Source organism: Rhipicephalus microplus, chromosome 5 (genome assembly GCF_043290135.1).
Source record: "Rhipicephalus microplus isolate Deutch F79 chromosome 5, USDA_Rmic, whole genome shotgun sequence".
Lineage (NCBI taxonomy): Eukaryota > Metazoa > Arthropoda > Arachnida > Ixodida > Ixodidae > Rhipicephalus > Rhipicephalus microplus.
Window position 1 is genome coordinate 110,446,920 of NC_134704.1, and position 16,785 is coordinate 110,463,704.

The following is a 16,785-nucleotide window of genomic DNA, read 5'->3' on the forward strand; positions in this document are numbered from 1 at the left end:
TTCAATAATTCATTCGTTTCTTCGTTCGGTTTTATAATTTTTATTTACTTGACTAAATAACTTCATAATTATTATTGAATGCCTAGTAGTACTATTACAGAAGTGCAAAGTACAATATAGTGTTTTAGTGTCCTCAATGTATGTAGAGAAAGAAATACTTTCTTTAGAGAAAGTATAGTACGATAGATTAAGTATCCTTTTTCGTGATCTATACTGTAAAAAAGTGTAACACTTATATAGTTATAATAGAAATAAAACTAATATAGATCACAGGGAAAAGATCACAAGCGTACAACAGCAACAATAACATAGCACCCCCACATTATGAGAACACGCACGGGAGAAAGCACGTAGGCAAAAATGGTCATGATTTAGGAAAGTTAACGACTCTTGCTACAAAAAAGCGGTCTAAACTAGGCGAGGTTGCATTATGATCAGACCGCTAGTTTCAGTCAGAAAAATGCAGCGAAAAAAAAACAACTAAACTTCAGTGATTTATTCTGAAGCAAGTGCTTTTCTTTCTGCTAGTACTTTTAAATTGGACTGCGCTCAGTTATTCATTTTTGGCTAGTGTTCTACAGAAATGTATATTTCACGTTTAAAACGCCTTTTCTCCGCTGGTTTCTCTATTTTCGTTACTTATTTCAATGCCTTCACTGCAGTGTATGCAATAGGACAGGAGTTTTGTGGATATACATGTATTTTCTTCGTTTCGTCCTTGTTGAACTGTGATACGCGATATAAACACTAGATGTTTATTATCCCAATGTGCCTAATGTTTACCTTAGTCTCACACGCTTTGTTCACATGAGTCCAACCACTCCTTGAAAGATGGGTGCCCCCAGGAAATGGTTGCACAGTAGACGAATACTGTATGGGTGGTATGGCACAATAGAACCAGTTTCCAGGAGTTTCGTTCTATCCAGTTTTCTGAGGCCTCGTAGGCTTCATGATGTCAATAAACAGATACACAGAATGTGGTGTTGAGAAGTTTATATGCACCTCCTATTATTCTCCTTGATGGTCTCAGGTGCTAGGTAATGGTTCAGTAACTGCGTATTCCATTGCATGAAAAGATACCCGTCCGCAAAAACCGAACCAGGCATTTTGGTAACATTCTTTAGAACATAAATCAGCGGAGTAGAATAGTATAAATTATTTCGAGCTGTCACCCTAAACGATGTCCTACATGTGTCAAGGTAGTGAATAAAAACTTTCACAGAGGCCCAGAAGTTTTGTTGTGCGAGCAACACATTCTGACACAAGGGAGTTGTGTTTTAGTACGAGGTACCAATTCTTTGCTGTGTGTTTTCTTAGTCGGCCGTTTGAAGACAAAGCCATATGAATCAAACCATTACACTGCTCCTGACCGTTTTCCTACAGAAAGCATTGCCGCTAATGGAATTGGTGTAGTGTATATGCCTTCGCTGACAAATCACAAATCTGGCAAAGCTTTGCAAACCTCTAGTATACCTTGGCAAACATTTTTTTTTCGTTCGTTCTATATGTATCTTTTCTATGCTAGCTTTAGCGGCATTTGTGAACCCAGAACAGGACCCTATTTCCCACATATTTTAAAATTTTGTTTTCATCGCCAATTATGCATTCGTTGCTGTGTGTTTTTTTATAGTACTTTGATATATTCAACTAATTGACTTGTTAAACGGCCTGAGCTTGTTATAAATACTGTTTATGCGGCTTACGTTTATTTATTTATTTATTTATTTATTTACGTATGGGACACTGACAAAAGAACACACAGACGCACGCACACACCGAGGCGCACACACGCAAGCGCAATTACACGCGCACACTTACGTGAGCACACACACCAACGCACGTATGCACGTACGTACGCACACAAAGAAAAAAGTTGTAACAATATTGCAAAAGTAAAAAAGGTCACTGTTAGAGTTTTTTTGTATTTACTTAGCTCACATTTTGCAGTAAACTCATATTTTTGTGGTTTGTTGTGCGGCACCCATGCGTTCGCTTCACACACAATCGTTCTGGGTTCTCGAGGAATATCAGTAGCATTCATAATTTCTAATCTAGCAGTGATCACCTATCAACACTTACCATTGAAATACATGTCAACTATACTTTGAAAACTCTTAAAGCGAGCTTGCCTCGTTAAACGTTTCTGCACTCCCAATCGTGAATTTTTGATAGACAATTTTTATCAGTTAAGCACCCATTTTTTATCCACTGGGGACCGGTTTTTTTAGTTTGTTTGTCTCTGGATGCCAAGCCTACCCCCATTGAGGCGTACCCACTACTTTCTGTCTTCTTAGCTTTGCAAAGTACAAAGTACGGGCCGAAGACTTTCCTAACTCGGCGTGCTCGCACACGTACAAGTGAGTTTCCACACAGACGGCGTGCGAGGAGGCAACAGCTGCGGGAATATTATCACTTGGGGCGCCTGAAACGCTTTCCTGAAATATGTCCCACCCGACGAAAAAAACGAGAAAATGAAAGAAAATCAAAAAAGAAAAGGAATTCCTGACCGCCCTGGAAAGCACAGCACATTCGCAGCGAAAGTAGGCAAAGCGTCTTTTCTAGAACCTGTTGTAAACTATCTTGGGGCTACTAATAAAAGTATGCTTGAAAGGTACCAATTACTCCAACAAATGATTTGGCGGCTGATGAAGATGATGAATGCTGGCTCAGCCCTTTGCAATAGAATAAACAAATTCAACGACCCATTTGTTAGAAAATTAACATTCTATGATGCTTGTTGTTCTTGTACTCCTCCACCACACTATATTGTTGTGTTTTACCACGGTTCTTTGCCAATATAACACCTGCATAGGGTTTATGTGCACTGAGAGTTTCGGGCAGTGAAACTACTCGTGTACGCAGTTGATGTCGCAATATCTACTACTCATTATGAAGATATTGAAGAATCGTCAAGAATTGCAAAATGTTTCCCCTTGAAGCTTCAGGAAGACACATAGACAGGGGTAAGTGCCTTGAGTTTTGGCATTTATATTCTCCTTGAAACCCAAGTTTTCAGAGACAATAGATGAACAACAAAAACACCAGGTAAATAACGCGGTGCTCGGATTGAGTCATGCAACTGTATTGATGACTACTGGAAACGGAAAAGAAAAGAAATAAACGAGAAACCAAGTAGAAGGAAAACAACCAATCAGTTCATATGAGCTAGGGCTAATGTATGCAGTTGATTTTTGTGTGCCTGAGATATTGCATGTGATGCAAGTGCAAGTGCACGGAATAATGTGCAATAATTACACCAGGTGTTTTCAATATTTGTGTGGGGGGTCTAACTGGAAAAGTTGCAGTCGTGCTGTTTTATATAAAAGGGGTGGGTATTGACGTAGGAACGAACCTGTGCAAGCTGTCTGTTCCTCCGTCCAGACCCACCCTTTAGTTGATCTACAAAACATGAAATAAGTTTAGAGATTGTATCGGTAATGTGGTGTATGAGCTGCTGTTATCGTCTGTAAGATATTACGTCGGTCAACTAGGTCATTGTATATATGAAAGGTGAAAGAACCTATGTGCAATGTGGAGCATTATAAACAAGGACGGCTGTCCTTTCACTGCAGCACGTGTGGCTGTAGGCCAATATTTTCAGTCTACTATTGTTTCAACATGCAGGGATCGTACCACACGCGAGATCATAGAAGCAGAAAAGATATGCTCGTTGAAAGATGTTTGTGTTAGCACCCCGTCTGTCCCGCTCCCCGATAAAAATAGGTTGTTGCTTTGCTTGTCGGTGTGATGTACTTATGCATTATCGTTATGTTTTGCGCATGGCTGGTGCAACTGGTACCTGTATATAGGCGAAGATCTTCACAAGAAATAAGTTGTTGGCTGTTCAGTGCTCTGTCTCATCTCTTCTATCCTCTACTGTAGTTTGTGCTATTAAGCACTTTTTATCATGTTATACCAACACGCCCAAACCTGTTTTTGTTCAAGATTAGAGAAGGTTTAGCAATTGAATAACTTCGTGATCATTGTTCTTGCTGTAACCCATTGAACGACGCGACCCAAGCTCTCAAGTGCGCATGTGCACAATCTTATCCCCCTTCCCTCTCCCCCTTACTTTCCTATATATATTCACGAGTGTGAATAAAACTGGCGGTTCTTTTCTGTTGGCATGGTCCGACTGTCACGTTTACTGCTGGAGCGGCGTGGCCGCCTCCCAACCAACAGTGGCGACGAGAATACCCACCGATACGTGTAAGCCGGGCGCCAGCGGCGAGACCAAGACGAAGACGCCCATCAGCCCGCCCGCAGCCATGGCCCTCAAGCTTCCGGATTTTGCAGAGGAGACAGATAAGTGGCAAGCGTATCTCGTTAAGATTGACGCCTACTTCGAAGCGAACGAAGTTACGGACGACGCGAAGAAAAGGGCCTTGTTGGTGGCTGCGTTAGGATCGAGGACCGTTGAAATCCTTTGCGGCAGAATCGCACCGCGAAAACCAAGCTCGCTGAGTTACGAAGAAGTTGTTTCAACCTTGAACGAGCACTATGATCCGTCCCCTAACGAGATATCAGAAAGCTTCAAGTTCTTTCACCGAAACCAACAAGAAGGGGAGTCCGTGCAGGCGTTTATCGTCGAGATTCGCAAACTAGCGCATAACTGCAACTTGTTGTTTGTTTGTTTGTTTGTTTATTAATACTGTCAACCCCAGCTGGGGTTTTTACAGGAGTGGAAAACAAATGAAAGAAATGGTCATGAAATACGTTACAAAATAGAGACATACAGCGAACACAGGTATTTACACTAAAAGACAAAGTTAAACACAGGCATGTGCACTTGCATTCTGCGCATAGAAAACAACAATTAACAAAGCGAGAGGCAATATACATTGACATCGTGAATTATGACGCATCTATTTCGGAGAAAATAAGCGATTCTAAAGCTGCAGAAAACGCCGTGATAGAGGAAGACATCGCGACTTTGTTTGGTAGTTCATTCCATTCTTTAATTGCCCTCGGAAAGAAGCTGTATTTAAATGCGTCGTTTCGGGTGGCTGGTGGCTGTATATATAAAGTGTGTTTGTGTCTAGAGCGCGGATCTGGAGAAATTTCAAAGAAATCTAATGAGTTGATTTTAACCTGACTACGAATAATGAGGAATAGGAATTTCAAACGGTCATACTTAGTTCTAAGTTCTAAGGCTTGTAGGTTTGCACGGTTGCAAAGATCGGAAGCAGAGTGCATGCGTTGATATTTATTGAATATAAACCTGGCAGCCATTCTTTGAACTTTCTCCAGTTTATGTAGGTTAGTGGTGGTATGAGGGTCCCATACTATTTTACAATATTCAATTATTGGGCGTACTAGCATTTTGTACGCAAGACTTTTTACTTCGGGTGTTGCGTCATGTAACCTTCGCCTCAGACCCCATAGAGTTTTGTTTGCCTTTCTACAGGTGACGTCTACGTGAGTATTCCACCTCAAATCTGGAGTGAATATTAGCCCTAAATATTTATATTCTGTTACCCTTTTTAGATCGTGGGAACCAATATTGTAATTATATTTGAGAGGTACCTTTTTTCTTGTTATGCTCATGCAAACTGATTTTACGGGGTTTAGAACCATCTGCCATTCATTACACCATAGTAAAATTTTGTTTAAGTTGTTGTTCAGGTCTACCTGGTCTCTCAGGGATGTGATCTTGTTATATATAACGCAGTCATCTGCAAACAATCTCACGGGAACAGACAAATCTGAGGGCAGGTCATTTATAAAAATAAGAAATAAAAGAGGCCCCAGAACACTGCCTTGAGGCACACCGGATATAACGGGTCTGGACTTCGATTTAATTTTATTTATTTCTACGTACTGTGTACGAGAATGGAGGTAAGAAATGAACCACTGAGTAATATTTGAGTTTCTGAATATTTCATTTACTTTTAGTAAGAGTTTGGGATGCGAGACCTTATCGAAGGCTTTGGCGAAATCTAAGAATATTAGATCAATCTGTTCCCGTCGATTAATTGCCTGCGCAAAATCGTGAACTGTAACAACAAGCTGCGTTACTGTAGATAATCCCCTTCGAAAGCCGTGTTGCACAGGTGATAATAAATTGTGAGTGTCTAAATAATTAGAGAGATGCTTACACAGTATATGCTCAAGCAGTTTGGAGCAGGTACTCGTAAGAGAGATAGGCCTGTAGTTACCCACTTCTGAAGTGTTCCCACTTTTGTGAACTGGTATTATTTTAGCTTCTTTCCAGGCTACAGGAAATGAGGCTTGATTAATTGAAGTTTGAAAGATTATAGTAAGATACTTTGCGACCCATTGAGCATATCTATATAGAAACTCGTTCGGAATGCCGTCTGGACCAGCGGATTTCTTAATGTCAATGTGTAGAAGAAGGTTTAATACTCCTTCTTCGTTGATTAACGGGTCGGATACCGGAGGGCGATTGGAAGCGTCAGAAAGGGACGGAAGGGTACCATCATCTTCGGTGAAAACAGAAGAAAAAAAAGAATTGAAATTTTCCGCGCGTTCAAGGGCAATTTTTTCATCGACCGGTGTATTCTGTTTCTCGGACGGGTTTACATACCTCCAGAATTTGCTAGGTGCTTCGTACAGAAATTTTTTCAATGTTACATTAAAAAATCTTTCCTTAGATTCCTTGACAAGACGATTTAGATCAAGCCTCATGTTATGAAGTGCAGTCTTGTTCTGGGCACTTGGATCACGAGAACAAGCTTTTCTCTTCCTTTTAATCCTCCGTTTGACATGAATTATATCTCTCGTGATCCAAGGGTTATTTCTTTTACACTTTTTAAAACTTTTAGGAATAAACCGCCTAATGCATTCCATTGTTATATTATGAAAATATTCCCACAAGCAGTTAGAGCTACCATTTGATTCATAAATAGCAGTGAAGTTACAAAACGACCTTTCAAGAAAATCCAAAACACTAACATCATCGGCAGCTTGAAAGTTCGGATAAGTGATGCCCGATTTCTGCTGTGAGGTGCACGACGACATGCTCATGGACAGTATAATCATCTTGTGGTCTGATAAACCCTCTTCAACAAGGCAATCATTCACATATGAAGTCAAAGCGTTGGATAATAAAATTAAATCAAGTACAGAGGACCGTGTTGCACATACTCTAGTGAACTCATTTACAACCTGATGTAAATTGAAAGAGAATATTAAGTCGAGAAATAAGTCACAAGAAGCATCATGTGAGTCGACGGCCACATGCGAATGCCAATCAATAGCCGGAAGATTGAAATCACCTAGTAAGATGATATTGTCTTTTTCTCTAAAGTGGCTGTCCATGAATCTTCTTAGTTGCAAAATGTACTCAACAGGGGAATTTGGAGGTCTGTAGACCCCACCTATAAACACGGTGCGATTATTTAGTTTTGTTTTAATCCATACGGCCTCAATACCATCTGCTGCGTCCAGGGAACTATAATTAACGCCTTTCTTGACTAAGAAAGCAACTCCACCCCCTCTTCCATCACGATCCCTCCGAACCATTGAGTAACCGGGTGGAGCGATTTCAGTATCAGGTATAATTTCGTGCAACCATGTTTCCGTAATTAAAATAATATCAGGTTCGTGATCGATAACCAAGGCTTCAAGCATATGTGATTTATTTGATACACTTCGGGCATTTAAATTGATTATTTTAAAATTATCTTTCTGTCCCTGTGCCTGTCACTTATCACGTGTTGCATCATCATTTCCAAGCTTGCTTCTTTCGGCACGCGCTTCATTCCAGCAGTAAAGAGTATTGTTTACCTTCAGCTTATCAAAAACAAGTTTTACCTTCTTTCCTGCCTTTCTTTCTTCGATAGCAGAGTCCCAAAGTTTTTTTCTTATTCCCTGTACTCTTTTCGAGAAGTCCTCGCTGATACTGTAACCCGTATCCTTCAGTCTTGAGCACCTCTGCAAGACTTTCATTTTATCCCTATAGTCTGCCAGCCTAAGGATGACGGGGCGAGTTTTGCCAGAATTTTTTTTTCCTATCCTATGAATTCTCTCAATAGACGTTATGTTTACCTTTAGGGTAGAGCTAAAGATTTCTTCGTTTACTTTTTTTAGTAGAGTTTCTTCTTTTTCATTCTCATCTTCTGCTACTCCCCTTATGATAAGGTTGTTTCTTCTCGAACGATTTTCCAAATCGTCCACCTGATCAAGCAGACTAGATGATTTGTCACGACATTCAGCCACAATTGTTTCAAGAGTTGCGAGCCTGCTGCGAGTCTCATCTAAGCTTTGCACCTTAGTCTCAATAACAAGAAGCCGATTTTGCATGTCTAGAATTCTAGTTTCAAACGAATTTTGCTTTTCTTGAACCGCTGTTAGTTTAGACAAAATTTCTTTTTGATTCTGGAGCATTTCTTTGCATACGGCGTCCGTTATAGGCCCCGGATTCAGCTCGACATCGCCAGAAAGACTCAACAACAGACCCACAATAGAAAAACAGTCACATACACAGTCAGCCAAAACTTGTGGACACGGCAGCACTATAAGAGCTATGGAATCGCTACGGAAGCTATCCTTCCGGTCACCAACCTGCATGAACAGCGGTACGTCAGGCGTCATTGTCACGGCGATGCCACCGTGTCCACTGAAGCAGGTAGGCGATGGTCCCAGATTTAAAGCATACAGGCGGACCCTTGTGGGCATGCGTGTTGACGTCATCGTGCTCCCGGGTGGCTGTCCGAAATGATCGTCGATGTGACCAAGCTGCTGATTGCAGACACCCTCATGAAGCCGGAAGGGATCACCGCCCACACAGAAGGATGGCGGCAGGCCGGCATCGTAGCGAAGCTCGTCGCTTCCAGTTTGAAAAGATTCCGCGGCGCCTCCGGTTATGAAGCGTAGGCACGCGCAAAGGACCTGCATGAACAGCGGTACGTCAGGCGTCATTGTCACGGCGATGCCACCGTGTCCACTGAAGCAGGTAGGCGATGGTCCCAGATTTAAAGCATACAGGCGGACCCTTGTGGGCATGCGTGTTGACGTCATCGTGCTCCCGGGTGGCTGTCCGAAATGATCGTCGATGTGACCAAGCTGCTGATTGCAGACACCCTCATGAAGCCGGAAGGGATCACCGCCCACACAGAAGGATGGCGGCAGGCCGGCATCGTAGCGAAGCTCGTCGCTTCCAGTTTGAAAAGATTCCGCGGCGCCTCCGGTTATGAAGCGTAGGCACGCGCAAAGGACCTGCATGAACAGCGGTACGTCAGGCGTCATTGTCACGGCGATGCCACCGTGTCCACTCAACTTCTCTTCAATGTTGGAGCGAATGCTGAGGGACCGCATCGTTTGTGGAGTGCGCTCGAAAAACCTGCAGAAACAACTATTAGCCAAAAAGGACTTGACGCTGGCAGAAGCGGAAGCACTAGCTCTAGCAGCCGAAAGCGCGGAGTTAGGGTCGCAACAGATGACCGGGCAAGGTGACGCCGTTGGGGTGTTCAACGTGCAGCGTAGCAGGCAACCCGAAATCAGCAGGAGCGAACGGAGCAGCTTATCGCAGCACTGCAGCTGCTGTGGCAAACAGGGACATCAAGCCAGGGAATGCTCATTACGACGGCGCAGGTGCTACAAATGTGGGCGACAAGGTCACTTGGCGCGAGTATGCTCCCGGACAGCCACCACCAACAGAACCTTCGCGATAACAGAGTGTTCAGCGGAAAGTGAAGATAACGATTGTAACGCACTACAAATATGGTCAGTGAAGGGTAATGGAAGCCTGGTTCCGCCCCTACACAAGCAGGTTACATGGAACGGAGTGCCACTGAATATGATAATCGACACAGGTTCACCTGTCTGCGTAGTGCCTAAAGCGATATACGAAGCCTATCGTCATAAGTGGCCACCGCTTTGTAAAGCTGCATTAACTCTGTCATGCTATCTTGGGAAGATACCAGTGCGGGGCATTGTCAAAATGCAAGCTTCCTACAAGTCTGCAACAGTTGACTGCGATCTCGTTGTGTTAGACTGCGAAGGTCCTAGCCTTTGCGGCCGTGACCTGTTACAGATGCTCGAGACACAAGGGGCACCGCTTCTTCACATCGCGTCACTCTCATCGGACGGGAAGCTGGAGAGTCGGACAGCGGCACCCGTGCTGGAACAGTACGCAGACCTTTTTGCGGAGGGCCTGGGAGCCATCAAGGGACCACCAGCACGGCTTCATATAAAGGACGGAGCAACCCCAAGGTTCTGTAAGGCAAGAAAAATTCCATTTTCTTTGCTAGACAAAGTGTCCGCCGAGCTAGATCGACTCGTGGCCGAAGGCATTATTACGCCAGTTTCCTATTCAGAATGGGCAACCCCGGTGGTGCCAGTGCTGAAACGTGACGGAACGGTCCGCATCTGTGGCGATTTCAAAGTTACTCTAAACCCAGTATGTGAAATGGAAAGTTATCCTCTACCCGTAGTGGACGACATTTTCGCTACGCTTCGTGGAGGGCAGCAGTTCAGTATCTTGGATCTACCTGATGCCTACAACCAAATTCTTCTAGACGAAGATTCGCGCAAGTTAGCGGTTATAAACACTCACAAGGGCCTCTTTTGTTATAACAGGCTACCGTTTGGGATAGCCTCGGCCCCTGCGATTTTTCAACGAACAATTGAGCAGGTGCTGCAAGGCCTCCCAGGGGTTCAAGCGTACTTAGACGACGTCCTGATAGCAGATGCGAACGATAAGCCAACTGCGAACCTGCAAGCAGTCTTGCAGCGGTTCAGGGAGTACGGCGTGAAGCTCCGCGCGGACAATGCCGAATAGGTGAGGAGTCAGTTACGTATCTAGGACACAGAATTGACGCGGCAGGGTTGCACCCGTCAGACAAGAACATCGAAGCAATTAAGCTGGCACCGACTCCTCACAATGTCACGGAATTGCGGTCTTTTTTGGGCATGCTAACTTTCTACAATAAATTCTTGCCTAATCTGTCCACGCTCCTGAGTCCCCTATACCTTCTTCTGGAAAAGAAATCGAAATGGTCTTGGGATGAGCGCGAAAACGATGCCTTCCGAAAAGCAAAAGCCGTTTTGTGTTCCGCGCCTGTGTTAACTCACTTCGATCCCGCACGAGAGCTATTTCTGGAGTGCGACACGTCACCCTACGGTGTGGGAGCGGCACTATTCCACCGAATTGAAGGACAGTATCAGCCCCTTGGATTTCGATCCAGGACGCTTACTGCCGCAGAAAAGAATTATGCACAGATTGAACGTGAGGCGTTGGCTCTGGTTTATGGCGTCACGCGATTCCGAGATTATCTGCTGGGCAGACAGTTCACGCTTCTAACCGACCATCAACCACTGTTGGGTCTCCTAAGAGCGGATCGCCAGACGCCGGCTATGGCCGCTGCGCGCATTCAGCGTTGGGCCATCATACTTGGTGCCTACCGTTATCGGTTGCAACATCGACCGGGTAAACTCATGTGCAATGCTGATGCTCTTAGCCGTCTACCCCAACCGTTGCAGGAAGAAGTGGACCAGGAGGACGAAGCTCAAGTTCTGACCCTGGACCAGTGGGATCAGCCGGCCCTGCCATGGAAGGAACTCCAGGCACTCGCCGTCGCGGATGAGGTACTTTTCCAGGTACGCAAGTATACCCGGGAAGGTTGGCCGAAAAAACTCGACACGGAAACTACAGAAATCGCCGATTTTTACAAAAGGCGGCATGAGCTGTCTGTTAGTGAAGAACTTCTTTACTGGGGCCATCGCTTTGTAGTGCCGACAGCAGCACGCGGGAAGTTGCTAAGGCTACTGCATGAAGCCCACCAAGGAATTTCCACCATGAAGGCGAAGGCCAGATCGTTATTTTGGTGGCCCGGCGTAGAGCAAGACATCGAGCGCGTTGCGGCGACATGCCAAAACTGTGTGCAAGCGTTGCCGATGGCTCAGGCAAAAGAGCCAGTAAATTGGCCCGAGACGCACGAAAGGTGGTCGCGGTTACATGTGGACTATGCGGGACCAGTAAAAGGGAAAATGTTACTCATCGTTGTCGACGCGCACACCAAGTGGATTGAGGCGCTTCCCGTGTCGCAGGCCAACTCGCATAGCACAGTCGAGGCCCTCAGAACGATATTTAGCCGTTTTGGTATACCGCGCACGGTGGTTTCTGACAACGGGACGCCATTCACGGCACGAGAGTTCGAGCAGTTCATGGAGCGCAATGGCATTGCGCATATTCGAACACCTCCCTATCACCCCCAGAGTAATGGACTAGCAGAGTGAGCCGTGCGCGCTATCAAAGATGGCTTGAAGAAGATAGGCGGCACTTGCCTCCTCACCTCACTGGCACGTGTATTGTGCAATTATCGGAACGCACCACACCAGGAGGGTCCTTCTCCCTCAGAGAGGCTATTAGGATACCGTCTGCGCACAAGAATGGAGATGTCTTTTCCTTCCAGAGTCTATCCTGCCAAAGCTGCGAGTGACCCAGGCTGGAATTTCGCACCGGGAGACTACGTGTACGTGCGAAATTACGGCGCCGGAGACAAGTGGTTCCCAGGCACAGTGGAGGCTACGCGTGGCACTCGCCTCCTGGAGGTAAAGACTGTGGATGGCCTTGTCCGCCGCCACGTGGATCAAGTTCGCAAGCGGAGCCCAGATGAAACGCCAGCAGCCGACGACATGTCGAGGCCTTCTACACCGGTTTCCCCAGGGCCGGTACGACTAGAAACAACGGCGCCGGCTACCTCTCAGAGTACCCCTGAATCGCAACCATACGTACTACGTCGCTCCACACGAGCCAAGAAACCGGTCGTGCGTTTTGGCTACTAAGGGGGAAGAAATGCTGTAACCCATTGAACGACGCGACCCAAGCTCTCAAGTGCGCATGTGCACAATCTTATCCCCCTTCCCTCTCCCCCTTACTTTCCTATATATATTCACGAGTGTGAATAAAACTGGCGGTTCTTTTCTGTTGGCATGGTCCGACTGTCACGTTTACTGCTGGAGCGGCGTGGCCGCCTCCCAACCAACAGTTCTGCTTCCGTAAAGAGCGCGTGTTTGCTTGGTTTTGCGGGGAAAACTTGTACAGCTGTATTTCGTTGATATAATGCGTGAATGAATCCTGTTTAGGTTTATAAATATGTTACATGAGCTTAAGATTACATACTTTTCTAACAGGCAGAATTTCGCGTGCAAAGAAAAGCAATGAGTGTCTAGGTGCTTGGGTTGACCTCTATATTTTTCTGTGATACAAAGCACGGATTATTGCAAAATAATATTTTCTTATAGTTGGCCTTATTTACTGTCCCCCTTATCAACATTTCATACAAACGTTTGAAGTAGAACAACCTAATTTATATGGATTTAAATAACTGTGAGGGAAAGAGGAAAGCAATTTTACTCTATCCCCCCACTGAACGATCTAGATCTGTTACGAGACACTTTAGGTGAGGCGTCTATGACAGTTGCTCGTGAGAGCAGACTCCAAAGAATTTGTATGTACTGACTTGTCCTAGTCGCTTATCGCTGAACGAAATGGCTATACAATCATTGATACGCTTTCCAGTAGGTATAAATTTAATAATTTTGGGTTTTGTTTATTTTTACTTTAGTTTTGTTAGAAAACTTTGCAGTTTCTAGAGGTGCAGATTTGTTGAAGCTTCTACTTCTTGATTGGTGGAGCCTGTGAAAAACATACTTGTGTCGTGAGCAGACATCTTAATTTCGACTGTGTACTGAATCTCTGTAATATTACCTACATATAAAAGGACAATCATGGGACTTCATCTCAAAATACTTTGTGTATTACGAGAAAATTCACAAAAATATTTGCCTTGTTTTCACATTGCGTCGGGTCTTCATGACTCACAGCCACATTCACAAAGTTTTGGTTAAATGCGTTTGCCAAATGTGTGCCCTCTAGAATGATATCACCAACGTTTACTCGTTTAAGTGAATTCGATATGACTGTCCTTCCACTAAAGGAATTAACTTGCCTTCTTACATTGCCAGAAACAGGTAATGATACCTGTAGTTTAGGCGACTGCAGTATATCACTTCTGTTTAAAGAGCTTTTGAGATTGTCCTAAATCTGGTTATCGTCAATAAATGCGAAGGCATATGAGATTTTCTAGCATTACTAGTTATTGTTTCTTGCACGCCGTTGCTGCTGAATGGTCGGAAATGCACAAAAAAAAGCCGGAAGGCAACGGAAACGCGAGAAAAAAAGTTATTCGCAGAGCGAGGTTTTCCTTTTGCGAGATTTTAGCGGACAACCCAAAATTTGCACAGGCACCAATAAACTGCAATTATTCACTGAGCTTTAAAAGACAAAGAGCCCAAAAGAGAAACTGTGAGAAATAACAGAACACTATAAAAAGAAAACGCTTATTAACCATGTAAAAGAAATGTGGTACAGGAAACGCCGAAAGAGACAGCTCGTGCCGACGCTCCGGCGTCGCCGCGTGTCTGTGTAGAGATAAGAATACAGCAGCCACAATTGATGTTTACCCTACCCTACCATATAATTTGTTTCTTTTTCACTATTGTCTTTGTTGTCTCAATCGGCATCCCTTAGAGCGCTCCTCCCAAATCTTGCTGTCGCGATCCGGCTGAGTACGTCATTTTCATCGAGTCAGTTCCTTCGCACGGCTTTCTGCTTGTGTTGAGGTTTTCTGTATAGAAAACCTTGCAGCAGCCTTGCCTTTTCTCGGCTGTCTGCTGTCTCTTCCGTCTCTCTCTTTCTAGAAAAATAACTTAGCCACAAGATTGTCATAAAAGTTATCCCTGATTCTGAGCGTTGAGTGATCAACGTTTTGTGGTGAAATTTTGGCCTCGGTGGCAGTGGGAAATTTCAGGGGACAATCATTTGCTATAGATGCTCTATAAGGCAGCCGGCTCAAAGGATCGTTCCCAATCGGTCTTCATCTGGCCCACACACTGGCCCACGTACAAAGCCACTACTGGCTTTGTACGTGGGCCAGTGTGTCGTCTCCTCCAGCAGTAAACGACCCGCCACCCTGTGGTGGCGGCCACCACGTCGTTTACGAGCGCAAGCAATAAGACATGCGGCTGCACAAAGTAGCTGATGTACAGTATTCTAGTTCTACTGCTGGCCAGATGGCGGATGTGGGTATCGCCTGGAAAAGTCGATACGAAGGCGCCGTTTTGTAGTTTTGATCGCCTCTGATGAGATAATGCTATAGACATTGGGCTGTGCGTCAGTATGGACGCCGTCTTGTGTTGTGCGAGCGTGCTTGTAAAGCCTAACCCCCCGCGTTTTCATTCAAACCTATTTTATAAATGCGATCGCAGGCAGTTTTTGTACAGTAATCATATATTGTTTTAGGCTGTGTTATGCAACGCTTGTTGAAACCCGACATTTTGCCAACATTCACCACATTAGTCATTTAAATATGTAACCACCGAAACATCCCGAAAGAACTTCATCTGCCTAACCTGATCATGTCTTTGAGAAGTATTTTTGCCTTGATCGGGCAAGTTTATTCAACTATGCGGCTAAAATAGCGTTTGGGAAAAGTTGGTTACTGTTGCTATTCTTTCTTTATAGTACGAAACAGACTCTCATACTGAGCCGAAGGTATGCGACACTTGTCAGCCTACTGCTCACTGTACACGCATTATCCAGTCTTCGTTTTGAGTTCATTTTCTCATAACGTTCAACGAGTGCTAACTACACTATGAAAATTAGGGGATCCTTAAGGTTTGCCTTTAAGGATTGAATGACGTATTGGTATCCTGGGCTTTGTGCGTATTTTCTCCAGATAGAGCAACTTTTTTGTCTGTGATGCTACTCTAGATGCGAAATGTTTTAAAACTTGCTTATGTACCCACTACGTGGCCTTAAGAAAATACGCGCTGTAGTGTGTGTGCCATTTAAAATGTGTCTCAAGCTTTACAGGGCCAGTCAACAAGATGCGAAACGCGCACAAAAAGCTCGCGCATTTTTACTGCGCGTGACAAACCTTCTTAAACACGCAGTGACGTCAACTTGGTGATCGGCGACGTGACACAGCACGCAGCTCGTCGATTGGTCTAAACCAGGTCTCAACAAGCAGTAGTGAAGTTAACGTCACTGATCGCAGAGTTGACGTCACTGCACGTGGAAGAAGGTTGGTCAGGCGTACAAAAGATGCGTGAGCTTTTCCTGCGCGTTTCGAAGCCTGTTGATGGCGCTTTAAACAATTAGGTCATTCTGATAATCACATTACACGTTGCACTACGCAATATAACATAATTTTAGATGTTGCATCGTTAAGTCGGAATAGAAGACGCGTGTGTTTGTAAAACATAGACGTCATGTTCTGACACCGCATGGTAAGTTACACTTGTACCACGCATTTCCACTGTGATATCATATAATAAGTCGTTAAGCCTGTATTTAACAGGCATGGTTTGAATAGCATGAAAATTCTTTTCACTTCATTTTCAAGTGGATGAATTTGTTTTCACTGCATTACCAAGAGTACGCGTACCTCTGCGGTAGACCACCTGTTTGTAAAGCAAACAGCCTGGGTTGACTTTCATTGAGACCCAGAAGTTTTTGTATCAATTTTTGGTCACACACGACATGATTTTTTTCCCAACCAATGACTCCCCCACTGACGATGCGAACACCAACGCAAATGGCAGAATTTCTGCGAAGCGAGTTTTTTTATTGCAATCTCGTTAATTGAAATATAACACCCTCGTAAGTGTGGCTGTGCGAAAATTCTGAACTGTAAACGTGCTACAGCTTCACCTTTCTTTTCTATATTGCTGCGTCATAAAAATCCGGCCGGATTTCCTTGTGGCTTTGTACGACAAACGAGTCGTTGTCTACATCTCTTTTCTTAACCCTTTTGC

The 16,785-nt window shown here is 44.4% G+C and overlaps 1 protein-coding gene across 1 annotated transcript; it reads left to right on the forward strand.

Annotated features, from left to right (window-relative positions):
- The first annotated feature begins 4,013 nt into the window (after positions 1-4,013).
- Positions 4,014-12,898, forward strand: LOC142817176 (uncharacterized). Its single transcript, XM_075894237.1, has 4 exons — positions 4,014-4,624; positions 9,235-10,735; positions 11,446-11,584; positions 12,203-12,898. Exons 1-4 carry the CDS (start codon positions 4,035-4,037, stop codon positions 12,748-12,750), a joined length of 2,778 nt encoding a protein of 925 aa, XP_075750352.1. The 5' UTR covers positions 4,014-4,034; the 3' UTR covers positions 12,751-12,898.
- Positions 12,899-16,785: the final 3,887 nt, after the last annotated feature.

What these genes read in the sequence shown, in the direction of transcription:
- LOC142817176 (XM_075894237.1), top strand. Translation starts at nt 4,035, where the DNA reads ATGTGCACAATCTTATCCCCCTTCCCTCTCCCCCTTACTTTCCTATAT. An exon ending in TGAAGCTCCGCGCGGACAAT is followed by an intron (nt 10,736 to 11,445) that starts GCCGAATAGGTG and finishes CAACCGTTGCAG; the next exon opens with GAAGAAGTGGACCAGGAGGA. An exon ending in ACGCAAGTATACCCGGGAAG is followed by an intron (nt 11,585 to 12,202) that starts GTTGGCCGAAAA and finishes TAGCAGAGTGAG; the next exon opens with CCGTGCGCGCTATCAAAGAT.